At 33.7% G+C, this 27,547-nt stretch overlaps 1 protein-coding gene across 1 annotated transcript; it reads left to right on the top strand.

Moving 5' to 3' along the window:
- LOC128998807 (DNA (cytosine-5)-methyltransferase 3A-like) lies at nt 1-26,409 on the top strand. The gene is made up of 14 exons (XM_054425164.1): nt 1-36; nt 1,926-2,112; nt 2,987-3,075; nt 4,436-4,534; nt 5,790-5,904; nt 8,432-8,554; nt 11,495-11,604; nt 15,646-15,695; nt 16,312-16,471; nt 17,293-17,410; nt 18,446-18,682; nt 19,696-19,837; nt 21,746-21,981; nt 26,216-26,409. Exons 1-14 carry the CDS (start codon nt 1-3, stop codon nt 26,407-26,409), a joined length of 1,896 nt encoding a protein of 631 aa, XP_054281139.1.
- Nucleotides 26,410-27,547: the final 1,138 nt, after the last annotated feature.

Here is a 27,547-nt window from a genome sequence, read left to right as displayed (position 1 = left end):
ATGATAAAGAAGAAGAAGAAGAATCACCAGAGGTATGTACTGTATTGACTCTAGATATAACCACACCATTTCTTAAATCCACATTTAGTTAGGTTTTTAAAGTACGATTTGATTTCTACTTGAATTTCGTGCTACTGTTAGCTAAATGTAGTCACAGAGAAAATTGTTGTTATCCATCACTCATCCTGGAATTTACAGTTTCTTTCAACTTTATATAAGGCAAAAAAAACCAGAAGGATCTGAACAAAACAGGTGGTTTACATCATCATATGGTAACCAGTTTGGACAAATTTCAACTCTGGGGAATGTTTAATCCAAAAATTAAACCATTAATGTTTAGTTAAATATTTAAATACATTTAAAAATAAATATATATTTTTAAGTATAAATATATTTAAATATACATATATTTAAATATACATATATTTAAGTATAAATATATTTAAATATATATAAATTTAAGTATAAATATACTTAAATATATTAAATTAAATATGTCTTTCATAGTTTATTAATAATTAAGTAGGCCTACTTATATTATTTTTAATTTGTTTAATATTTAAAAGAATAAACAGAAATAAACAGTATCAGCATTCTGACACATACTTTCTCCCAAAAGTTTGTCAACAACCTTTATTATGTGTTAGCGGTGAGAGTAAATATACGGAAATGGGATTGGTACAATTTTCTTCAGAATTTAAAGGACTATAACATACTAAATTTTTATCAAAATTGTTCAGGCCATTTTTGGGAAAATCCTATTTTTCGTTATTTTATGGGGTTTTATGGAAAAATCCCCATTAAGAATAAAAATTTCTAAAAAGTAAAAAAAAACTATCAAAATTGTAAGGACCATAACATACTATATTAAATCAAAACCGGATTTTTGTCTAAAATCCTATTTTTCGTCATTTTATGGGGTTTTTATGGGAAAATAACATAGCTTACCATAACTTTTGAACCGTAATTTTTACAGAAATGGGATTTATACCATTTTGTTCAGAATTCAAAGGGCTACAACATACTAAATTTTTATCAAAATCTTTCAGGCCATTTTTGAGAAAACCCGATTTTTCCGGTTTTTTTAATGGGAAAATCCCCATTAAAAATAAAAAAATTCAAAAAAATGAAAAAACGCCTGGAGATACCATGGGCTAGAACCTACATACCAAATTTCATCGAAATCGGACTACAGGTGTAGTCTCTAGCTCTGTACACCGTCATTTTATGGGGTTTTTATGGGAAAATAACATAGCTTACCATAACTTTTGAACCGTAATTTTTACAGAAATGGGATTTGTACCATTTTGTTCAGAATTCAAAGGGCTACAACATACTAAATTTTTATCAAAATCTTTCAGGCCATTTTTGAGAAAACCCGATTTTTCCGGTTTTTTTAATGGGAAAATCCTTATTAAAAATAAAAAAATTCAAAAAAATGAAAAAAACGCCTGGAGATACCATGGGCTAGAACCTACATACCAAATTTCATCGAAATCGGACTACAGGTGTAGTCTCTAGCTCTGTACACATCCAGACACACACAAACGCACACAGATATCACTTCGAAAACCACCTTTTTGGGTCCAGGGGGACCCAAAACGAATATATCCACTCAAACTCGAAAATTTTGACGAAAACAATACTTTCTCCATATACTATGGTATAGGGGGAGAAAGTAAAAAAGCAAGTAATTTAAATTTGAGCAAAACTTAAGATTTTTTGTTTTATAGTTTTAATTGTACTCAATTTTCTGTAAAATCTGAAATAAATTTGCTTACATACCTATAAGTAATTTAAAAGTCCCTATAATACAAAAAAGACCTACACTGAAGGTGATTGGATATTGCATTATTTACGTATAAATGCTAACCTCTCTCCAAGACTCATGACACGACTAATGTCACCGACACCTGTTTGTCCAGGCCAATACATCATCCCGGGTAGAAGCCTCTACTTCAAAAGGCTCCACCACATCCCGGGTAGAAGCCTCTACTTCAAAAGGCTCCAAGGCCTCCTATGCAACTGATACACCCCTAGGGGACCAATCATTCCCCCTGGGATCCGTCGTCTGGTGCACATTTGGCAAGGATAAAAAAACCAGATATATTGGTAATTATAATCAGATAATATTAAACATTTGTATGTATGTAATAAGTAAATTGTATCCATATTACACATTTGCTACTGAAGGTAACCATCCTATTTACAGAAATTTACAGTCCTTAAAATGTATGTGTTTTTATCTATAATGCAATTTTAGCAAATTTCCAATTTAGGAAATGAGATATTAACGTAGGTTTTGTGGTAAGACCTGGACCTGGGACCAAGACAAACCATTGGTTCCATGACTATGGAATGGAAGTTACTCCCAATCAACCAAGCTGGAGATATAACTTAATATATCTTAATATTCTTTTTTGAATATGGGATGTATTAAAACTAGGAGTTCACTAGCTCAAATCTTACAATCAACTGTCAAATACAAACATATGACATATTATACATAATTTTAAAGCTCTTGGTAATACATACATTTTTGTTGTATTAGAATTGGTCTTTTTTATTAGTTTCAAAATGGTGGCATTACATTAACAATGCAGTATCATAATTAACTATATTGCCAGTCATTATAAGCACCATGCTGATGTATCAGCATGACCCCATGAGGAATTTTTCTAGGACTGCATAACAAGTGATAATACCTAACCTTAAACACGAATAATCTTCAATAAAAGTATATAACATCTTGTTGTTTAAGTAATATGCCTATACTCAATTCTGTAGTGGTACTGTCATACTAAAGTTTCACTTTTCTGTTTAGAAAGCCATTTTGACAGTTTGACATTATACTAACTGACTGAACCTTATCAAGCACACTAAACCACCAATGGTTTTTAATGTTTGGTTAACAGCATATAAGCTTTTAAAACAGTTCCACTATTAGCAATATCTATTTTCTGATTCATAAGTGTACCTGTTTCAGGCATGATTGTAGGGACATTTCCTGCCCTTCACCTAAAAACCAAGAACGAGAGAAATGTGTACTGGTTTGGAGAGAAGACTGTCTCTACAGTAAGTTCAGATCATATCTTGAAATCAACAGGGAATAAATTAGGTTTTCCCAAACAAGTAATTTGCCCGTGTGTAGGAGTTTTGCCAACGGGTATCAGGTAGAAAAGGTCCCCATCCGTTAATTCCTCATACTGCGGAGTTTTGCCATCGGTTGTGGGTTGCGCGAGAGGGGGAGGTGGAGAGAGAGAGATTACACGTGACCGTGAGGGTGGCTTCCGCTAGGGGTGGACCAGGCAGGAAGCTGACTGTGTTCAAAGTAATGCAGTTATGCACCTCTGACTGTGAAAGGAAATGTATTGAATTTTTAACCTAACCTAACCCACTGCGACAAGCGCATAACTGCCAAGCGTAGACAACCCTGACAATCGCTCTCCCTCCCTCCCTCACACTCTTTCTCCCACAACCACCGTTGGCAAATCTCCGCACCAAGAGGTGGCTGAAGGCATCCACCCCCCATCTACCTGACACCCGTTGGCAAAACTCTGGTTCCCAATTTGCCCAATCGGACAGGATGTAAAAGTCTTGGTCTTAAGCTTACTTGAAACTCTGCCCCCTTTTAATAAGGGTTAATGAAACTGTATCACAGGAAACCTGTTTTTTCCTTTTCCATTGTCAATCAATAATAACCAGGGATTGCAAAATACTTGATAAGGTCATTTACAACATGGCTCAGCATGATAAGATTGTGACATGATTCCGGATTGGTCTTATAAATAATTGAACTTTGATGATAAGGAATTGTTTTCATTTTTAAGCATCCACCATTTCGTATTTTTTGTGGATATGGGTTTTCATTTAAAAAAGGCCACTTTTGTGAGTTTTCTGATTGGTTTTTTACCAAGAACTAAAATCTTGCCAAGTAAGAGTTAATCTTTGTCATTGGGTAGTCTTAATTTCTGCTCCATACTTTATACAACACAATTGGGAACTAATCGCCCGAAACATAAATAAGCAGGATTTAACATAGATCGCTATTGGAAAAAGGAGTAGAAACAATCAGTGAAAAACAAATCTAAATGGGATACAGTTTTATATTAGTGAACTAAATTGAGGTAACTTTTATTAATTTTTTTTACATATAATGTAACGCTACATGTTTTTCAAAGCATTATTTGTTGTTTTTTTTATAAATTCTAACACTTATAACCGGGAACATCACTATTAAATGGACATTTTACAAAACAAATTTTGGTAATTTGACCTTGTTAATCTTTTGTTAGGGAGCCAAACACTGTTCAGTGATTAACTTGATGTCATGAGACAATTTATTTCTCCAAAAAAGCTCATTTAGTAAATAAATTAAACTGGTGGTAAATAAATTAATTAAAATGCATATAATGTTTTCTTTTACTTTTTTCAGATGCCAATCCGATGTATTCGTCCTTTCAATGACGTGTCAGTGTTTGGAGAGCGAAAAACAACCAAAATTCATCATGGTGGACTTGAAGAAGCAATTAAGGTTTGACAGCAAAACATTCCCTAGTATATCTATTTGTATTAGACAAACTCAAGGATTCACTAGAATTTTTCCTGCTAACTTAACATGGATAAAAATCTTAGAAGAATTAATTTAATGCAAATCGATCAAAGATTACAATTATGATGTTGCATTTGGAGGAGACATCACAATACTGTGATCATGATAGCAAAATATGACCATTAACCCTCCGAGTGTTATTTGTCGCTGCAGCGACACATAACACACTTTGTGTAGTGTTTAGTGTCGCTACAGCGACATACAAACACTATTTACGGCAAAGGCTCTATGACTGACTGAATCGGATTGAACTGGATCGAGTTAGGTATCGTTCTTTTCGTTAGATTCTAAGCTTTCTCCAGAGGTCTGTCTCAGTGCTTTATGTTCTCCGAGCCGATCGTAATTGTAGCAGACAGCTGACGTGCGTATTTGTAAACAACTTGGTTATAACCTCGGACCGATGACTGATGTGTTTTATTACGTTTAACATTGTTTTAGTGTTAAAAATCAAAAGTAGTCATATACGTGGTGCATTATAAGAAGATTTAAGTGATTTTGAAGGGCTGGTAGATGATCCTGAAGAAGTAGGTAGTGATATTGATGTAAATTATCAGCCAGATTTCTAGCTATGGTTAGGCTATGCATTCTTAGCTAAACGCTATGTACTGAAATCTGTTTTTTGCCGATAACTTATTTATTTGCAAATCTACTTCTTTATATTGATATATATATGTAATCCTCATAAAATTTAGAACAAAGTGGCTATTTTCAAATATTTATAGGCCTATAATTTATACAATTTCATTGAGCGCAAACTTATTTTTTTTGTTAATTTTCCAAAATATATGTTTTTTTACCTAAAATTTTTTTTTTGAACAAATGTTCCTTATTTTTTATATATAATATTGAAGCCCATGATTTTTCAAACAAAATGGTATAAAGAACAGTATAATTAACATTGTTTTTAAGCTTCTCAGATCCGTTTTAATAAAACCTTGCAAATGAGCTAAAAATAGGCAGACATTAAGGCCAAAACAAGGGACACTCGGAGGGTTAACATTCATAAAATGCATTGTTGTAATTATAGCTAATAGAAATTGTTTATTCTATATAAGGTCCGGTTCAAATTAGTTAGGATAAGCAGGACTCTGGTTTAGTAATTTAGTTTTGGATTCTCAATATGATGACATGTTATATAGGTTTTTCAGTCCAATTTATGGGTTTAAAACTTTTACAGACAATTGTAGGACAATACGGGGTCAACCCTCCCATGGAGTCTCCCAAGGACAAAAGGTATTCGGTGGAAGAGTTCTTTGTCTGGGTCATGGAGACGCCATTCAAAAAGTCCAACTGTGAGTACATAATTACTGTTAGATAGGTGTGATTGGATTGTTGAATGTTTTGCATATAAGTCATCTTTCTAAGCCTGCAATTGTTTGCGTCTTCAACCACCATTTTGATTAAAAAAATAGAAGCACTATATTAGCTTAGATCAACTTTGCGGATGATAAGAGGAAGGCCTTGGAAGGAGGTAGCGAAATTTTACCCCCCTGGAATTTTACTCCCTGGGCAAAACTGAAGTCACAAACCAGGGGGTGAAATTCTGGCCTAAAAACCTAGAGTGTACGGAATTTTACCCCCTGGATTTTTACCCCAGGACTTTTACCTCTGGAGTAAAATTCCGCATGAGGTTAGATATAGGAATAAGTGAGTATGATACATTTTCTTCTTTCAGTTTTAGTTAAATCGTAAAATGTTTTTAGTAGCTTATCTTAATTTATTTGTAACCTTAATTAAACAAACAGCTTTTGAATTTTAATTTTAATATTAGAGTTTCGGGATTTGGTTTTTGGGGCCAACTGTTGTTTAATATGTATATACAAATATTTAGGGTTCCTTGTAGTCAACACAAATTGGTCAAAATTTTTATAATTTATAATTTAAACCCATTTATATATTTTTACCAGACGCCTACAACCACATTTTACAACAAGTATTTCGATGACCTTTCTCTGTACAAACAGAAAATAGCTCATGGTTTGTGCCTCAAGAAACAAAAAGACATATTGTGTCATTGTACAACAGAAACAAAATACATTTTTTCCATGATGGTATAACAAATTGTTTAAGAAAGGTTCACCCAATAAACATTTAAATGAGATTAAATGAGACTCAGTTTATTATACATACATATTAACCAACAGTTGGCCCCAAATCCCAATCCGGGATATCAAAATTAAACCTGTTTACTTAGTTGATATTACAAATAAATTAAGATAGGCTACTTAATAATAAAATGTTTAATATTAAATTAAAACCGAAAGAAGAAAATTTATATTTCTCAATAATTTTTATTTCTGGCCAGGGGGTAAAATTCTGAGGGGTAAAAATCCGGGGGTAAAATAACGGGGGTAAAAATCCAGGCCGTACATACAGTTGCCTAAAGGCTAGATACATGGACAGAGGGTAAATTTCCACCCGCAAACAAACTTAGGTTACTAGTACTCAGGTTACTATGTCATAGTGATAATCGCTTTGCCAAGGGAGTAACATTCCAGCGGGATAAAATTCCGTTACAAGCTGGTGTATTTTGTGACATGTTCAAGGCCTTAAACTGCGTTGACAATCGGACCTTGTTTTTTTTTTTTTTATAGTTATCCATTTTGGGTGTAAATGCATAAATTAATAGATTTTTATCCATCTAGCAAAAGGAAAAAAGAACAGTGATTTGTGCTATTTGCTTTTGTTTACAATGGGTCTCTGTTCAATTTGGTGTTCCCCAATCATCTGTTTTGGGTCACTTTTTCTCATATTCATGAATTACATGGAATTACAACGGACCACTTTTCAAGAAAGTGAATACTATTTGCTACTACGGATACTGATACTGATATCTTAATACATTGCAGTTTAAAATGAAATAATATATAGATATAAAATTATAACAATTATTTTAATGTAATAACATATTTTAATGTTAGGTACTAAAAAGTACTAGTTTCTTAGCATTAAAATAAACCAATAATTTATGATTTCTGACATCTAGCTTGTAAAATTAACTTATTTTCAATTATGCTTACAATTAATTATGGTAAAAGTGTTTATTATGCTTACATACTCTCAGATTATATATAGCATTATACTTTTAAGAATCTCCACCAACAGTAGTAAAGTTTCAAGATCTAAAATAAGAAATAATAATCGTATTAGTTGGTAATTTTAAAAATAGTTGTCAGTCCCTTTTTAAACAACAACAAATAATGCATTTATAACAGTTGTTTTCACTGACCATTTTTTGTAATTCATATAGAACTTCATCAATAAATATTTCCGTTTTTTGATTAGTAGGTGTTTTCAATACTGTACTAGATTTATTTATTATTTTATTTTAATTTAAAATAGTCACATTAATAGGTGACGAAGCATCAATTTAAAATTTTGGTTATAATGAAAAAATGTTAAGTTTTAAAGAAACTACTCTGAATCTAGTCTGGTGTTTATGACTTCTGATGGCATCAAAACAAAAAATTAGATTGGTTCTAAGTTAAGGTCTACAATTAAGCCTACTGTAATAGCTTATTCCTATATTATTCTTTAAATTTTGATTAAACCGGGTTTATAATTTTTTTACCCCAACCCAATTTATTCGTTTATTTCTGAATTGTAAACACTAAGTTATAGAAGGTTGTAAAAATTAAAAATATATGTACGTATAGTATAACTTAAGTTAACATAATGAAAGGAGGGGAATACAAATTGTTGAGTCAAAAATAAATAAGAGCTAAAAAATCTCCTTAAAAGACCACATTGACTTTTTCACAGTTAACATTTAAAAATACCTAAACATATTTCTTGAATGACCTGTTTTACTTTTTACAGATAACATTCCTGAGTCCATTTCAAAAATTGTTGAAGCAACAAATGACTATTATGTGGAAATTGACCCTGAAGATGGACCTTCTGATGACAATCTGAAGCAGGAAACTAAGTTCCCTGTACCGAGTAAGTAATTTCACACTACAGGCAATACGTTCTGTAATTTCTCTCTGTATTTTACAGTCCAGGATTACTCTTTGAAGCTCTAGGTCAATGCATGGGCACCTTAACAAGTTGGGTAACTATTTACACCTGTGAGGAATAAAATGTGTTTCCAAAGTGAATGGTGGTAGCTTCGTAGCAACAAAATATTAGAGATTCCTCATTAAAAAGTGGTGCTGTTTGCACTCAGAATCTGAGTGGTTAAGTGCAGCTGTTTGTTTGGCTTGTTTCAATTTATTGTTATAAACATTGATCGGAATATGCAATAGACTTGTGCACCAATTATTTCTCTAGTGATGTGTTGAGTTTGAGTGTTGGATTCAGAATCTCAACAGTACCTATCAGTTCATTGAGAAAACTCCAAATTTACTTTAACTGAAAAATATTTAATAACATTTCATGGATTGAGTGATGGTAATCCAGAATTGTTGGATCTAAAAATCTTGATTATAAAATGATTTGTACCAAATCTTGAATCCAACCACATTTATTTTATAAATCCCAATACAGAATCTACTATTTAAATCAGTTCTTATTGTAATTTACTTTGTTTAAAAAGTTTTTAAGGTTATGATTGATAAACGTGTAATCAAAAAAGTGATAGAAATCACAAAACTCTTAAGGGATAGGATCACGGCGATTTCATCTAACACAATTGCAGCTTTTGGAAATATTCAATAATATAAACTTGGCCCCGTACAAAATGTATAAACATTTCACTCTGTTGGTAATCAAATACTTACATACAATACGCTGCCACATGTGAGCAGCCACGATTAGACGAAGCTGAGGCCATCAACATTTTACTGTGCCCTGCTGGTGGTGATGTATCAGTGCTTACAGGTATATTAATGTCAATTCTCTATAAACCGAACCAATGGTCTTCTTCCAAGAACCAATAGTTTTAAAATCTGCCTCCAAATCAATAATACTTTAAAGGATTGCAGTGATACCTACTACAAGGAATACTTGCTGCATTGACTATAGATACCAAATAATATTATTGATATAGTCCTACACATAACATACAATTATTACCTTAAAACAAATTGTTATCTATAATTCACCCATTCCATTTAGGAATTAACATGCCTATTCAAATTACAAGACTGCAAGAGAAAAATAATAAATAAAATTATATATCACCAAGCTATAATACAATACATTTTAAATTTTATCTATATTATATTCAAAATTTGTATACAGGTAATTTGCTTGTTATGCCAGTTTTTGGTTCTTGGTATGCGCCGATGTGAATTAGAGAAAGAAATTTCTTAGTCAAAAGTATCAAGGCCAGTACTGTTAGCTTCTTATAATCCCAAAATATTCATTGCTATAAGACTGAAGTTAGGCAAGATTACAAAAACAGATATAACACAGTACATTTTGTGGATAGATCTATTTCTGAGAACACTTGAAGTTTATTACAGTAGAACCTCTTTAATCCGAACCCCCGTAATCCGAACGTCCACTAATCCGAACCCCTCATTGCTGTACTCTATAGACAGTACAGCAGTTCTTTATTGTATACTGTATTTAATTTACAGTACTGTTTATTCACCATGTTAACTACATTATTAAATAAACACTGTATTTTACTTTATAAAACATTTTTTCACTATTCCCAAAATAATGTTGATCAATTTTAGCCATGTTTTAGCTATTGTTATGTAAAAACAACAATATGTTCTGTAATCCGAACTATTCAATAGTCCGAACTACCCCTGGTCCCAATTGGTTCGGATTAAAGAGGTTCTACTGTATATCAAATGAAAATGATTTATTTAGTCAGGCAAAGTTAGGGCCACATGGCCCTCTCTTACACTTGATCAAAAATCATTTCCTTATAGTAAAATATTTTTTAATAATATTATTATCTCAATAAGCATGTAACTTTACTACTTGCGGTAATGAATTAAATTTAACACGTTCGCTACTGAGTGTCGCATATATGCGACGCTGCGGTCATTGTCACATACCGAGGTATACATTTGAATCTTACACATAGACCGGCTGTCACTTGGATAACAGTACACACAGACCACGGGCGAAAACCTGTAAAACAGCGATCATTTACATTGTAATACGCTACAATCGTTTTTGTAAATAATTTATTCTTGTTTTTTGTATTTTTTATAACCTTTTGTAATGTCGCATATTTTCGACGCCCGGTCTACAGCGAAGACAATAGTGAAAATTATCATAGTTTTCTTGAAATAGACCAAACGTCGCATATATACGACAGTTCATTTTTGTTTTTGTTTTGAGGTTAAAGTAAGTAAAACAATGCAGATTATTCAAGAACAGTTTATAACTGAACAAATATAAAAGCTACATAGGATAATGCAGCATACGTACAGCATACATACATACAGTGTTAGCAAAACGGGAGTGCCGATGGAAACCAGGTCAAGTCCCTTTAAACGCACGCACCCCCACAGGTCTCCATCGGCACTCCCGTTTTGCTAACACTATAGAGTGATGCAGAAAAGTAAACACCAGTTATTTCAACTATCATATGACGTCACCAATCATCAAATCCACAGACCAAGCGACGCAGTTGTGCGTCAGACATCTCTGTAGACCACTGCAGGGAATTCAGTGCCTTCAAATAGACCGTTTTAAAGATATAAGCATTTTAATAACATTAGAACCCCGTCACAAATATGCGACGGCAGTCTATTTTAATGTAACTAGCCGTCGCATGTATGCGACGCCAGTCCATGGGTGGAAACCGGCCGTGGCATATGTGAGTCGCTAGTCTATTTGAATGAACAATTTCGTATAATTGCAGTAGCGAACGTATTAAATAAATAATTATGTAATATTAATATATCAATAAACATGTAATTTTACTACTCGCAGCAATGAATATAAAATGACCCTCTTTTTATTTTGTTCCAGTGGAAGCTAGAGATGTAAAAAAACTATGTATGGGATGCTACGAGGTGCCACAACCCGACAAGGCTTCTGCTCATCCTCTTGTAAAGGGACTACTGTGCCACAATTGCAAGGTAACTTTTCTTGACTCTGGATATTTGTAGTTTTCCGAAGGTTGAGGCCTCCGAATGATTATTGTTCTCGGAATCTTCTTTTACTAAAGTAACAAACAAAAAAATATGTAAGAGTTGGTGTGGGAAAATTAATTGTACGGTTTTGGTAAATAATCTGAGACTGAGCAAAAACATTGCATGACTTGAAAATTTGTAAAATAGATGGTTATTTATTTAACATTAAATTGACATCGAGGTCAGCAGAACAAGATAAACAGATAAAAATGTATTCATCCAAGTTCATCAAATTAAAAACTAACATGGTAAATGTCATATAGAAACTCAGACTAACTTGTAACTAAATACCCCCGCCGCAGCAAACCTGCCGACTAAGCGAATTTCCATTTGTCTGAATTGATTTTCAGTTAAATATATTTTAATAACATTAGGTTTAACGAGTACCTAGGTTTGCTGTTACAAGGAAACTAATAAAGTGTGTTTTTGAGTAAAATATTGATAGCTTAGTACAAAATAAATAAATTTGCCAAGTTTGATCAAAATATATCTATAAACAAGCGAACTACAACATTTGACAATATTCTCCATAAGAATAACATGGGAATTTTAAATTTACAATTTTTTTTTATTTTCTCCGTTACTAATAATCGAACAAAAATACTTTTATATACTAAATTATTTGTTTTTTTAAGCTCTTTAAAAAGGTCTAAAGAGAAATCGGGAAATTTTGTGTTTTGAGGGTCAAAAGTGAGGAAAACCAATTTTTACCCCATAAAACCCCCCGTAAAGCCCCGTTCCCATGGTCCGATTTTGCTGGTTCGCGAACTCATTCAAGTTTATCCCGCTTTACACCTTTAAACCAAATTTCATCAAAATCGGACAAAAATTACTCAAGTTATCGCGTTCACGGACGTATATATATATATATATATATATATATATATAAGTCTATATATATATACATATATAAAAATTTGAACGAATGGTGTTTTTGGCCTCTGGGGACATCAAAATGAAAAAGTAAATCGGTCCCGGGTCTAGGTCTTACCGTGCCACCTACGGTAATAGCTACTTCCCTATAGGGAAATTCGCTAAAAGAAACATTCACAAACAAATAGTTACAAGCTTACTCTTTATTAGAAAATTAGAAAATTTATTCTTTAACATCGCCTAGATTAAATTATTCTATGATTTCTTGTGATCCTTTAATGTTTTAATTAAATGCTTACTATTATTAATTATTTTGTCAGGTAAATAATCTTATACTGTCTTGTCATTGTGAATAAAATATATGAAAAATCTATTTACAGACACATAAAAACTACCTGTGATTAAGACTAGTTCAAATCTGATAACAGCCCTTTTGCAACTTAATTGACCCATAATGACTTCACTTGTTGAGTGAAACCATGTCCTGGACTAGTGCCAATTATTTTTTTCTTTTGTCCTAGGATGCTAGGCACAAACCCGGGATTGTTTTTCACATTACTTCAGATTGAACCTAGCATTTGCAGCAATATCACTTCGATAAAATCTATTTGTGGTTTGGCGGGATTTGAACCCAGGACCACAGTGGCCGAAGTCCCGCATTCTAACCACTAGAACAGCTCGCTCTCCCAGACTTAGTGCCAATTTACTTGTAATTACAACAATATATTATGTTCCATTAAATCTTAATACTACTATTTTGCTTAATAGAAGTTTTGCTTAATAATATTTAGGCTAATAAGACATTTTTTGTTTTAGCCACGAGTCTACAGGAATGTGTCTACTCTTCGTGTTGACAGGAAACATTTTGTAAGTACTGTACGCCCAGTAAACCACTTTTTTGAGTTCAGGGGGGTCCAAAACAGATATATCCACCTAAAAACTCAAACTCAACTAAAAAAAAAAAAACTATACTTTCTCAATATACTATATAAAAAATAAGGTATAAATTTAAACATAATTTTTAATTTTTTATATTTTTTAGTTTAAAGTGTGTAATAAATACACTTACCACAGCCAATCTGCAGACTAAGCATAGTTCCATTTGGGTAATTATATTTTCATTAAAAAATCTCTTTTAAAACCTTTTCATATTATTTAAAAATCATCAGTCTTCAAATTTTAGTTGACTATATCAGAGCCTCTCTCTAAATGGGCCGAAAGGTGCAAGAGATTTCAAGGGTAAGGAGAATAATTTCCCCAGCATGGAAGGGGAAGGGACAATTCAAATTCTGATTAGGGCCCATAAGGCAAATCAAATTCACCTTTACTAAAAAGTAGAGGGTAGATTAGAAATGATTTGTAATGGATTTTATTTCCATTAATACAAACCAGATAATACAACATTTTTAATACATGATGTTAAATACAAAATAAAGCTACAAACCAAATAAATGTTTAAGATCATGTGTATGATGGTCCCACCTTGAATATTCAAAAGTAATATGTAAGCAAACCGTTGTACTGCATATAAGGTGTTGACCATAATATCTCTGTCTGTAGGACGGGTTCACTGCTAGTGGCTTTATGTTTGATAAAGCATTTTATTTTCAGAAATATTGCGGTCTATGTGGATGGCGGCTGAAGTTTGTTTTCTGCAATTCCTGCAAAAGGTACAGTAGTGCTATCAATACATAAAAGTTTACTAAAACAGCTAAGCTCTTAAACAAGCATTCAACGATTCTGTTGTTACTTTGCGAAACTACAGAAGAACCTCTCTGTAGTTCAATGTTTCTCAATGTGTTCAATGTAGTTTCTCATCTGTCCACAATGGGTCAGCCACTGGCCAGGTATTGATTTGGCCTTATAAACCAACCTATTAAAAAAAGTAAGTTATGACTGTAACCCTAATGTCCAAACAATAAATTTCTACACGTTAGTAAAACAAGTAGAAACAAGTAAAACAAAAAACTATACTATAATAGATACAACTTCCGAATCAAAGAGGTGAGGAGGGGTGGGGAGCAGTGGGGAGACTGCTGTTGCGGTGTTGCCGAGTTGTCGGGGATGGCCACTGCAGTGAGTGCGAACTGCCACTTCATCACAGAATATGCGTGCCAGCATACTTGTCTTTCTTTGTTTTGATGAGTGGGTGGTCGCGTCATTAATTTAGTGCAGTCTCGTAAATTACAGTGAGTTCTTTTTTGATTTGTACAATGCTTGCCTATGAAAAAACTAGCTGAATTTCGTATAAGGAAAAGTGGTTCTACTATAAGGGGCCAGAGGGATTCGATTAGACGAGATTGAGTTCTGTGACAATGAGTGTAATGAAAAAGTTGCTGTCAATATGATTGCGTAAAGCCACGTTATTGTCGTAGAATGTGTACGTAATTTGACGTAGGTTCAAGTCAAATAAAGATTTGTCGGAAGCCTTGTTTATAAGACAAAAAGACAAACTACTTATTTTTCCTTTTTAAAAGAAAGAAACATTTGCAAGTAGAACTCAAACATTTTTTGCAAAATAAAAACTCTATGTATGCTTGGAATGGGTAAATAATTGAAAAAAATCATTTAAAATATTAAATGGTTTCACTCTTAAAACTTTACAAACACAGTGAATAGGCCGGAGATCAGGGGACTTCTTAACTCTTGCGAATAGTATACTGTTAGTCGAAGTAGTCACTGTCGTAGCACTGGAGGAACTGCACATGTGAGTGTGGGCGTGGAGAGACAACAGCGCCTGTTGCTATGGCGACCGTGTCAGACTCTCCTCACTCTTATTGGTCTGGTAGCCAACCAGGTAGTTCTCCCTTTTACTCCAACTTCAGATTGCCCCAACACGTTGATACAGAAGTTGTATCTATTTAAGTACAATTTTAACTAAAGATGGAAGTAAACAATACTCTTAATAAATTAAATTTGAAGATTACTATATGTTAAAATGGTCTAATAATCTGCTGAACTAAATCATAAATTTAAATGTTTCTTTCAAAAAAATTAAAACAGTTACTGCACTGTATTGACTGCACTGAAAATAATCAACAAATTGTTTAGAGGTAAAGCTAACAAAATGAACTGAATACTGAACTGATACAACAAACATATAACCCGTTACAGAGTCAGAGACTAGTACAGGTTCAATTATTTGTCTGCAAGAAGTACAAACTGTAAGTTTCTGTGCACGCGACCAGATCTGGTTGGGTCTAAGCGAGGGTGTTGGCGGGGGTACTTTTGTGAAAACATTTGTGTCTTGCTACTCACTCACCCCTAACCCCAGCACTGCCAATAGCTGGTACCCGTATGTTTTGGTTCGGCTAGTAGCGACCCGTCCATACGCACAGAAGTTTTGGCCGAACTGTATAAACCAAGGACCAATATAGAACAGGGGTCAGATATCAGGGACCACAACTGTATTATTTCTAGTTACTCAACTACAATCTTAATTCACAATAAGTAATGCCATTTGATCTGTTATTTCAAATTCAAATAATTTCACCACCATCTAACTATAGACATGTATAAAATTTCAAATTAAAATGATGAATTAGAAAAAAAGCCTGACTTCTAATTCAAATGATTTGGGAATCTTTTGTTTACATTTATTCGATTAAGCATACTTAATCCACATATCTTTTGTTCATTACCAATACCTTTTCAAACTTATCTTGAGACATAGAATAGAAACAACCTAAGTAGAATTAAAAGCTATTTGTAAATAATATGCTAGGGGTGGGTGAAATTTATGATATAAGTTAAAAATTAATTATTTGAACTGTTTTTCAGGGTTATATGCAGACTTTGCATGGAATTTTGGATGCCCAAAGCCTATAAGAGGTGCATTTCCAACAAGTTTCGCTGGACATGTATTTTCTGTGAAGACTCACAGCAACTGGTTTGTGCTTTGCCTCGTGATGAAGCTGACCTCATGTGTCCTGATGTTGAGGTAAATGCAAGTTTACCAACTTGTGGTAAAATAATTCTGTTTGATAGCTATGGTAATTCTCACATATCTTTTCTAACCTACAGAAAATAATACTATGCAAAATAGGCCTAATCAGTTTTGGTTAAGTATACCAAATTTATCCCTGTAAAATTCTTCGGTTAAAAAAGTGCGGTGCACTCCTGATTATCCGAGCCATCTGGTTATCCGAGGTCAGCTTAGATATATATTTCTTACATTCAGCAATAAAAAACGAGTGTAGAATGTTTATATTTAAAATAGTTAAAAATATTAAGTAATTTGTGATTTGTTAAAATGAATACTTCAATTTAATTTAGGAATAATCCTCAATAGCCCGGAAAATAAAAATCACCCAGTTCTAGGTTTGTCCTCAAACCGTTGGAATGTTGGGCGATTCCTGCAGAACAATATCAGTGCATCATTGACATGTGCCATTATAGATATGATTGTTTTAAGCTCAAGTAATAGCTCAGAGAAAACCCTTAAAAAATTAACTTTTAAGTGTTGAGGCTAAAAAATCAACCTTAATGTTTATAGACATACCGGAAACAAAAGAACGCTGGGCCATTACGAGCTGCGCAGGTTTGAAGGGTACGCCACACCTACCGGCGCGAACCACGTGAACTTTTCGTTTCTGAGCAAGGTTGTTTTGTTCTTGAGATGTCTATAGCTTTAAATGCTGAACTGTATTAGTTTAACATAATTCTAAAGATAAGCTTATTGTCTTAAGTTCTTTGGTTGTTGGTTTGAATGTACAGATAAGCTGCATTGTTGACTGGCCAGTAACCTAACCAATTTTGTAGGACGTACCAGTGGTGTCGGAAAGTGAAAAGTGGCCCCCTAGGAAGCCTGTGAGCCTTCAAACTGCTACAAGCCCACCAGCTCTGAGGGTCCTTTCCCTCTTTGATGGGATCAGTGCTGGTAAGGAGCAAATATTATTATTTTTTACTCAGTGGTATTTCTTGTAGTACAGTAGCCTACATATGTACCCCCCCCCTCATGCCTTAAACTTTTTTAAATTTCACAATTTTCTTTTACAGAATTTCACATTTAATATCCAAAAGTTTAATTTTGTACTAGAAACCCCCTAATCAAAACATGCTTTTAAGAGTCGTTGGAGCCTAGACGATCTAACTCATAAAACAATTTAAAAACCACAAAGAAAATTTCTAATCCCACAGTATACTAGATATTTAAATTACAATCACTTTAGTATTTGAAAAAAATATTTTGGTAAATAACTCTTAAGTGGCTGTTTGAAAATAACAAAATTAACATTGCTCTTATGGCGGGCAAATCCAAGATGGCCGTTGGCTTCCATGGACTCCCTAGGAAATATGTTCAAAACAACAAACATCATTTCTAATCTCACAGTATAGGCCTGTTAGATATTTACATTATAATCACTTTGGTGTTTGAAAAACTATTTTTTTGATGATCATTAACTCTTCAGCAGCTGTTTGAAATTATCCAAGATAGCCACTAGCCTCCAAGGACTCTTTAACAGGGCACACACATGTTAAGTGTGCTATTATGTATAAAACCAATGTTCAGTGAACAAGTTGAGGTCTTTTAGTGAATTGCCCTATAAGAAAGAAGCTATTACCAAAGGCGACACAGAACAACCTAGAGCCAGAACAAATTTACATTTTCACCATGATGTCCCCAGAAGCCAAACACTATTTGGTCAAATTTTTATACATAGCACATACCTATATAATTTTTCCGTAAACAAGGTAAAGGCAGTTTCAAATAGCGCAAAGCAGAGCTGGGACGCTCATGGAAGTTAACTACTATATTGCTTAACAGTTTCAGCATAACTACATTTCATGGTTTTTATTCAGTTAACTTTAAGTAAACTATATATTTACCTGTGAGATATAATATTAATCGTCAGTAGGTTATAGCTAAATCAACGAATTTCTTGACTTTTAAATAATCATAATTTGTTTACAGGTAAATTAGCACTTACAAATCTGGGGCTGAAGGTCGAAAAATACTTTGCCTCCGAAATCGACCGTGATGCCATTACAGTGTCCAAGGCATTTCATGGGGAGGAGATCGAGCAGATAGGCGATGTCATGAATATTTCTTCACAAACCCTGGCTAATTACCTGCCGATTCATTTGATCATCGGAGGATCCCCCTGCAACGATCTCAGCAGGGTAAATCCTGCAAGAAAAGGATTGTCAGGTACACTAAATTTAACTATTCCATTTTTTCGTACTCGTTCTCATTTCGATCGCACTAATGTTGTTTCTTTTATGATATATTAAAGTTTTTATTTCAGAGTAGTTTTTATCATGGTATTGTTAGCCTTTGAATAGTCCAAGTATTACTTTAAACAACCTTAAATAGGAAAAAACCCAAATTGATGGAATTATTAGTATTGATGGAATATTAGACTACTTATTATCAAACCTTTTTGTGATTTTATCTATAAAATGACTTAAGTGTAAATTTAGCTGCGTAAAATTGTTTACAAAATATACACGGTTTTCTATTATAGAAAAATAATTACAATCTGGTAGTATCCTGCAAAATATATATTTAGTTGAAAACACGACTACTAACTGTGTCTACTGAACACACGTCACCGTACAGACAATGAATTACACCGCAAAAACGTAAATAAACACGTATTACAGTAGCTCATAATAAAGCTTTTGTATATACGGCAAGATTTTATAGACATTTGTTAGACATGATTCACTTTTGAAACAAAAATTAACCAAGAATGATTTGTGATCACAGAGGGCTGTAATCCCTTTGCATAGATTGCAATTTCCAATAGATTCCCCTGCAATTCCTCTATGCAAAGGGATTACGGCCCTCTGTGATCACGGACCTGCCAATCTGGGAACTGTGTGGAATATTACTAGTAGAACAAACAAAGAACTACTTCAAACAAACACAGTACACACTTACAGTTATGTTAAACAGTATTACTTCAAACAAAGAATTACTAGTAGGTCTTTCTACCACTTATAAAATAGATTTTTCCCTACTTTTTTTAAATTTACAGCATGATGAATTAAGAATAAGAAGTACCTACTTTAGTTAAAGGAGAGAACAAATAACTGGATATTATTAATATATAAGATAGGGGTTAGGAATGATTAACAGTTGAAACTTGCTCAATATGCTATTGTAATAATAGAAACAGTGTTTATATAAACTGAAGTAAAGTTTAAACTTAATTTCAGACATGAACGGAAGTGGAACACTGTTTTTTGAATACTACAGAATAGTGAAACTTGTTGAAAGTCTGCAAGGAAGCGAAACTTTCTTCTTCCTGTATGAAAACGTATCTTCGATGAAGGAAGAACACGCTGACACGATTTCACGGTAATTATTCTTCTTTGGCCTCGAACACTACTACGTTTTGGACTAATTTACCAATGTTTATTTCTACTTTGTTATTCAGTTCTGTGTATAGGAACTAAACCTGTTTAATGATGAAATTATGGGAGAAGAGTCTTAGTACTAGACCAATTAAAAAAATCTATCAATATATTAATTACGTAAGCAAATTCTTTGCATCGAAATTGTGGGTGACTGGGATGTCGTAGTATGACGGGAGAGGCCTCAAATTAAAGGTCTCAATCCCGTGGTGGAGGAAAAAATTGTAAAATTCGCACCTGTGTGATTAAAAAACAAAACTAAATATACCGTAAAATTTCCTTCATAAGAATAGCATTAGAAACCATTTACTGCTGACTTTTGTTTACTTACAGCTGATTGTAATTTATCGTAAGCCAGTAAGCAATATTACATTTGCATTACAGTAGACTCCCTCATATCCAGACTCCTCCGGAACGAGGCCAGTCCGGAAAACGGTTATTTCGGTTGATCCGACGTCCCCAAAAACTAGTTAAAACTGACCATTTAAATGCATACTGTATAAGCCAATAATGATTATTACGTATTCAGATGTGATCACTGGTCTCAACTCTTTCCCACGAGGTCAGTTGTTTCAGTACCACCCAATTCCTTCCAATCTAGTCCGGTTAAACCGATGTGCTGATAAAAATTGTGCGGTTAAACTGATGTCCGGTTAAAAGGTGTCCGGGTAAAAGGGAGTCTACTGTAGTATATTACGTTACTAGTCCTGAATATAAGTGTTTACTGGACGAGTATGGTTGTTCCCGTGTGAGACGAAGTCGAGTACGGGATTACCATATCAGACTTATTGAGAATCAAATATCAAACCAAAAGTTTTCGTGTCAACTGTTAATTCTGATGGAAAGTAATTTTGGGACAACTGGGAAATGGAACCCCAAAACCATAAAATATTAATTAATGTGGTTAGTAAAATTGCTCATTTTGTATGGAATTTATTAACTTCCCTAAAATTTCATCACGCTCGGATGGTATTTGAATATATAAAACAATAACCAAAGCAAAGAGAGACGTTTTACACAAAGACATGGTATACAGGGATAACCATCTTGACAAATAAATAATTTGATTCTTTATTTGTTTAAATATTACAATTATTTTTTTTTAAATTTTGATCTCTTTATGGACTAGATTAAATCAGTGGCATGTAGGGACATAAGTTTTGTTTATCTGTCCTGGTATGTGCAGGGTTTTTTCTAAGCTTGAAAATATTTATCCATAGTTTCCAAATTAATTTAGTAGTTATTAATTAAGTAGTTCTAAATATGAATGTACACAAGAATTTCCTTATATAGATGCCAAGAGCAGGATTAATTATTTGTGTTGTACATAGTTAACAATTGTATATAAAACCTAGTTAAGTAGATTTTAATGGTTTTAGTGCTCGTGTAAACTCCATATTTTTTTATCACTTGAAGGATTCTTGATAAGCCAAGGATGAATGAGAATACGCTGATAGGGAATATCCGATTGATATAGTGCGTGTTTTTTTCATTATATAATCTCATTAAGGGCCGCTTTCCCCAAACATAGTACAACTCAATTAACTTAAAATGGAAGTCAAACGGACATGTAGTATAACATTTGATGGCACCAGGTTTAGGCCATTTTCATAAAGTTATTTAAATCCTCAATCTCAATGAAAATACTAGGATAGGACTTGGCCTTGTATAATACTTGTATAATATAATTGCTATAGTTTAGAGATAATGTCAAGTAAGCTCAGTAACTTAGAGACAGAAGGAGAAAGAGACTTCACTTAGTATTGAGTTTCTATCGGAGGAAAGAGTCTCTTACAATAACAATTTTACATTATAACTTCTTAAAATAATCTATATATGCTTTTTATTTCAGTTTCTTTGAGTCCTCCCCAGTACTAGTCGATGCTAAGCACTTCTCTGCCATGAGAAGGCCAAGACTGTTCTGGGGAAATATTCCCAAGATGACGAATCTAAGCGCTCAAGTTCTCAGTCAAACTCAAGACGGAGCTAGTCAGAGCGTCCAAGAAAATCTCACGCCCCATCTCGGTAGACAAGCAATGGTGAAAACACTGAAGACCATTACAACTAACAAGAACTCCTTAAACAAAAGTGAGTCACATTAAAATAAGCTTAAATAGGCTAGATTTTCCTGGAGTTCACCAACTCCGCTGCAACCTTTATATGTTATAAAAAACACATTGACCCAGTTCTGGACCCCTCACCCACCGCCATGACAGTATGACAGGCTACAGACACCCCTCTTATCCATTCCACCTACACTACTCCCTCCCTACCCTTTCTTTCTATTTCCTTAATCACCTCTCCTTTCTGTAAGGTACTATAGATTCGCTCATTCCATGTCCTCCCAATATCTCGCTTAAAATAATTGGCCACCGAGCTTTACTAAACAAAGGTGTGAGATGGCTTTAAAAATTATTATAGAAGGTGAGATTTGCAAAATGAAAGCAAAGCTTTGTTCAAATAGTTAGAGGCAGAGCTTTACTAAAGGAACACATGCGAAAATTGCAGGAGCTTTGTAAAATTAAGATAATTTATCCCGCTGCAGATTTTAAGAAATTAGGGGATGAGCTTCACTAGTTGTTGAAGGAATAGACATTAATAACATTTTTGGCCGTTATTACAACAAATATTTATGAGATTGAGTTTTTGTAGATCAGTTTTGCAGCTGCTCCGTTGAATAGTAGAGGTCACACTAGTATATTGCTAGAATGACTTGGCCTTATTTTACAAATCAAGTCTAGCAATATAAATAGCGGTTTTTACAGCGAAGTGAGCTTCGTAAAGCACTGGTGAAATCGGGAGAGTATCCCCTGGATCCACCGCTCATTATTATAATACAATACAGTATTCTTTATTGTTCATTTGTAAAGAATTACAATAGTATCAATAAAATAGTAAGTTGTACGTGTTAATTTCCAGAATGTTCATAAAATTCCTTTATTGAGTATAAAGGTATTGCGGTTAGCCACTTCTTTAACTCCTGGTGGTTGCCAGTCAGGTCCCTCAGGTAGTCAGGTAGATGGTTCCTCAGTTTATGGCCGATGTAGGAAGGTTTTTTCTCCCAAAGAGTCGTTCGGTGAACTAGTAGGACAAATTTGGAGCCATGACGGGTGTTGTAGTGGTGCAGGTCTTGGTTTCTTGGGGGATTTATTTCATCCATATACTTGATGGTTTCGAGTATGTAGAGAGACACCACTGTGAGGATTCCTAGGTTTGCGAATGCTAGTCTGCAATTCTGTGATGGGACAAGGTTGATAAGGGCTCTTATGGCTTTCTTTTGAAGAACAAGGATTTTATTCATATGTTTTGTTGAAGTTCCTCCCCACACTGTCAAGCCATATCTAAGATGTGACTCTTAGATACTGTTCCTAGATATTATCACAAAGCATATTCAAAGGACTTAAGGCGAAGAAATACCTAGGGTTGCAGGGAGCAAAAGAAGGAAGAGGGTGGTATGTTTGGTGTTGTGGAGGGGGGGGGGGGAAGATGGCTAGGGTTCGAGGGAGGGAAAGAAGAGAATTTGGGGTGTATGTTTAGTGTTCGGGAGGGGGAACCCAGCTCCCCTACCTCAAAACTGCTACAGAGCCGGGTTAAGTTAAGATATTAGTAACACCTGATAAACCTTACAGTGGTGGTCAGATTTTGAGCCGGGTTGACATGCCACAGACTTTCCTACCTTACCTTCCTATGGTCGCCATTTCATTAGGTATCAACCCTACTTACTTACAAAAATAGCTTAAGAGGCACATTGTACAGTTCGGCCAAAGTTTCTGTGTGCACGACCAGATCTGGTCGGGTTTTGGCGAGGGGTTTAGTGGGACTTCTTTTGTGAAAACATTTGTCTCCTGCTACTCACTCACCCCTATCCCCAGCACTGCCAATTACTGGAACCCATATGTTTTATTTTGGCTAGTAGTGACCCGTCCGGGCGCACAGAAGTTTTGGTCGAACTGTACTATCACGGAGGAGACACCAAAGTAGTCTGCCAGCTATAGCTTTGCCTGACAGTACCTATTATGGCACTATAATATAATTATAAATTGGTTTTTAACCCTAGAGGTATTGAAACTAATCAAATAGTATTTGTTATCCCACAAAAGTTGAACTAACAAACAGTTTATAAAATAATTTATAATAAGTAATTTAAAAAGCAAGTTAAGCATTACAGTTATACTAGCTCAAGTTAAGAGCCTTTGGGTCCTGGACGTTGTAACTCAAAACAATTACAAATGAAAAAAAATTATTTCACAGTGCCCTAGATATTTAAATTAAAATGACTTTGGTAGTTGAAAAAATATTTTGACATTGTAAATAACTCTACAGCGGCTGTTGTAAATTTAAAAAATTAACATTGCTCTTATGGCGGGCAAATCCAAGATGGTCGTTAGCTTCCATGAACCCTCTTGGAAAATAATTCAAAACTTAAAAAGAACATTTCTAATTCCACAGGGCTATAGGTATTTAAATTATAATCATTTTGGTGTTTGAAAAAACTCTTTTTGGATGATAAATAACTCTTTAAGCAGCGGTTTGAAATCATCCAAGATGACTGCTAGCCTCCAAGGAGTTTTAACATCAAAATATGGTGAAACTTAAACAATAAATAAAAAGGTATTGCTTCTAACAACAAGATTTGAATCTTTAAAGAGTGGGGGTAAAACCAGGTGGCTAAGCTTGAGACATGTTCATACCACATTTTTTTACAATCACAAGTGTTTGAATAATTGCACTTAAATCTCGTGTTACCCATAATAACCCATTATTATTGTTTTGGTAAACATCTTAAGTCAGGGCTTGAAATAACTGTTAACGTGGTAAGTCCGGCGCCACTCTCGCCCAGTGGAAATGCCTAATAATATGTTCTGTCTTAATTATATGGGAAATTATGATCATCATTTAAAATAAAATTTGTGTTACAAAATACACATAGGTATTTAAGTATAATAAAACTAGTGTACTCATTTTTCATTTCATGCCGTAACTGCCTTTGTGTTTTCTTTGGAGCATCCTCAAAAGAGTATTCGTCTGAAAAAAAATATTAACCATTAGTATTCTTAGTATTGTTAAAACTGATTTTAATAAGCTGTTACTAATTCACAAAAACTTAAACTAAGAAATTGCAAGATTTTTTTCATAAATTTTAAAAAACCGGTCAAAAAATTTCATTTATGGCCTGTGACAAATATAAGCTTTACCCTTTGAAATTGTGGAGTAAAAGTACCACCTAATTTTAATCCATTAGTCTTAACCAGTTTTACCACACATAAAGGCACCAAAAAGCAAAACGTAACCTAAATCCAGAATGCTTAAAGTGAATTTTATAAATCGGTTGCATCAATGTTAATTTAAAATCATATTCGGTAGTTGGCTGAGAACATCTCAACAGTTAGGGCGACTAGAGGCGTTATTTAGGCGCTACACTGTGTCCCAGAACTGCTCTAATATTTTTATTCTAATAAACAGTTTGTAACACAATAATGGAATCACATAAAACTAGCTGTTTATCAAGCTCACATCGACAATACTATTTTTACCTAGACTGAGTAAAAAACCTTTTGCCAAAGACACAACTTCCTGAAATTTGAAACTGTGCTGTAACTTAAAGCCCATAAACATATAGGCCTACAAAAATATAAATTTTACAAGCTATGTCAACATTTACAACTGGAGTAGTAGTTTTTGTGCAACAAGTTTTAAAAGTCTGAAAGCTCTAAAAAAGTTTGTTTTTAATTTAAAATGTGAAAACATTTTGTTGTAATATAAGGTAGTTCATGTTGCTTATAGTTGTGAAATCAAAGCAATAAAATAAGTCAGCCACTCAACTAACAATACTGAACAACACCTTGTAATTTGTGCGACTTGTAGAAACCCCTAACAAATAAGTGAGCGCTGTAGCTAAAGTCGAAACTACATGCACCGATGTTCCACCGGACAGCAGTGCTGGTGGATTGGTTCTGTGTACATTCAGTTTTAGGTTAGGATTCAGTGACAAATATGATACATAAACAAATTTATTGTATATTTTAATATAACTTTTAAACTTTAAGTTCAAAATATACCCTGATTGACTAAAAGCCAAACTTAGTTTTATGAATATGTCAGATATGTGGAATAAAGAAGTGACTGCTCCACTCGCTCCACTGTCGCTAAGCCATTTAATGAGCTGCATTAGTGTAATTTCTTTTTGTTGGAATGTTTTTTAATATTTACTAAAGATGGTGTAAATGAATTGATGATGGAAACCAAAACTTGGACCACTATATTAAACCAAGACTTGGGTGCAGTGCTTGCTAACATTACTAATATCACTTTTCTTTACCAGGTAACGGTAGTCCGCAGGTGACAGAGGAGGGAGAGCCGACAACTCTGACCATCATTGAAATAGAGCAAGTGTTTGGCTTTCCTAAGCACTATACCGATGTGGGTATAGGGCAGACAGCCAGGCGGAGGTTGGTGGGAAAATCCTGGTGTGTGCCGGTGATAGAGAATCTTTTAAGACCTCTAACTGAGCTGTAAGAAATCAGTGTTTTTACTTATGTCTTCAAATCAAATCAAATAGTCTTTATTCAAGCTCAAGCTGTACATACATGGATGAATAGAGTGAAAAAACTAAACTAACAATCAATCAATTAATCAATAAAATCTGAAATAATAAATCATAATTATAATCTTAAATAGTATAAACTTAAAAAATAAAGGATTTATATAACAGCAGTTTGTAGATAAAATAAATACATTTCTCAAAGTTAAAAAACCATCCAGACTGTAAAAAAAAACTTTCCTATTAAACATTTCTTCAGTTTTGTTTTAATTTAATTGGGCTTTGCTCCTTCCTTATGCCATCTGAGAGTTGATGGATAAATTTAATGCCAAAATACTGAGGACTTTGCTGCTTATATTTATCTTTTTTATGATTTTTAAATGTGAAATGTTGTTAATATCTAGTATTGTAATTGTGGATATCCTGTTGTCGCTCTAATTTTGATTAATTATTTTTTCCATAAAGAATTGTTTTATGGATATATAAACACAGAACTGTTAAAGTTTCCAAATCTTTGAAATATTTTCTTAAAGAATTCTTGCTAGAGGTTCTTTCTAAAATTAGGATGTGTCATATAGCTTCCATCTATAATAATAAAATTCTTTTTAAATTTTGATTACTCGTACCCCATAATTTCAATGCCATAAGATATATGGGAGTGAATGAGGGCATAGTAAACTGTTTTAAGGGTTTGTTCATTGGAAAAAGGTTGAAGACTATTAATTATAAAAATTCCAGAGCTTATTTTCTTACAAACATGATCGACATGATTGCACCAGTTTAACGTTTTATCAACTATAAGACCTAAAAACTTGATGTTATTCTCAATGTTATAAAAAAATTCATTGTTTTTTTGTTTTTTTTTTACAAGAAAATTTAACCAATCTAGTTTTGTTCTTATTTAGTAAAAGATTTTTATCATAGAGGAAAGTGTTTACAATTGAAATGGCATTTTCTATTTTGGATTCTACACTGTTCTTGTATTTTGTGTCATGTTGCCTTTCTTCCAAATAATACCTTATATCCAGTTCAATTCTTTACCATAATGTTTAAGCTTATTTATTAAGGTAGGATGGTTAACACTATCAAAGTCTTTAGATATGTCTAAAAAAG

The sequence above is a fragment of the Macrosteles quadrilineatus genome, unplaced genomic scaffold (assembly GCF_028750875.1).
Source record: "Macrosteles quadrilineatus isolate MER2022 unplaced genomic scaffold, UCM_ALF_1.0 Scaffold_7__1_contigs__length_78375512, whole genome shotgun sequence".
NCBI lineage: Eukaryota > Metazoa > Arthropoda > Insecta > Hemiptera > Cicadellidae > Macrosteles > Macrosteles quadrilineatus.
This window is presented reverse-complemented; position numbering and strand designations above follow the sequence as displayed.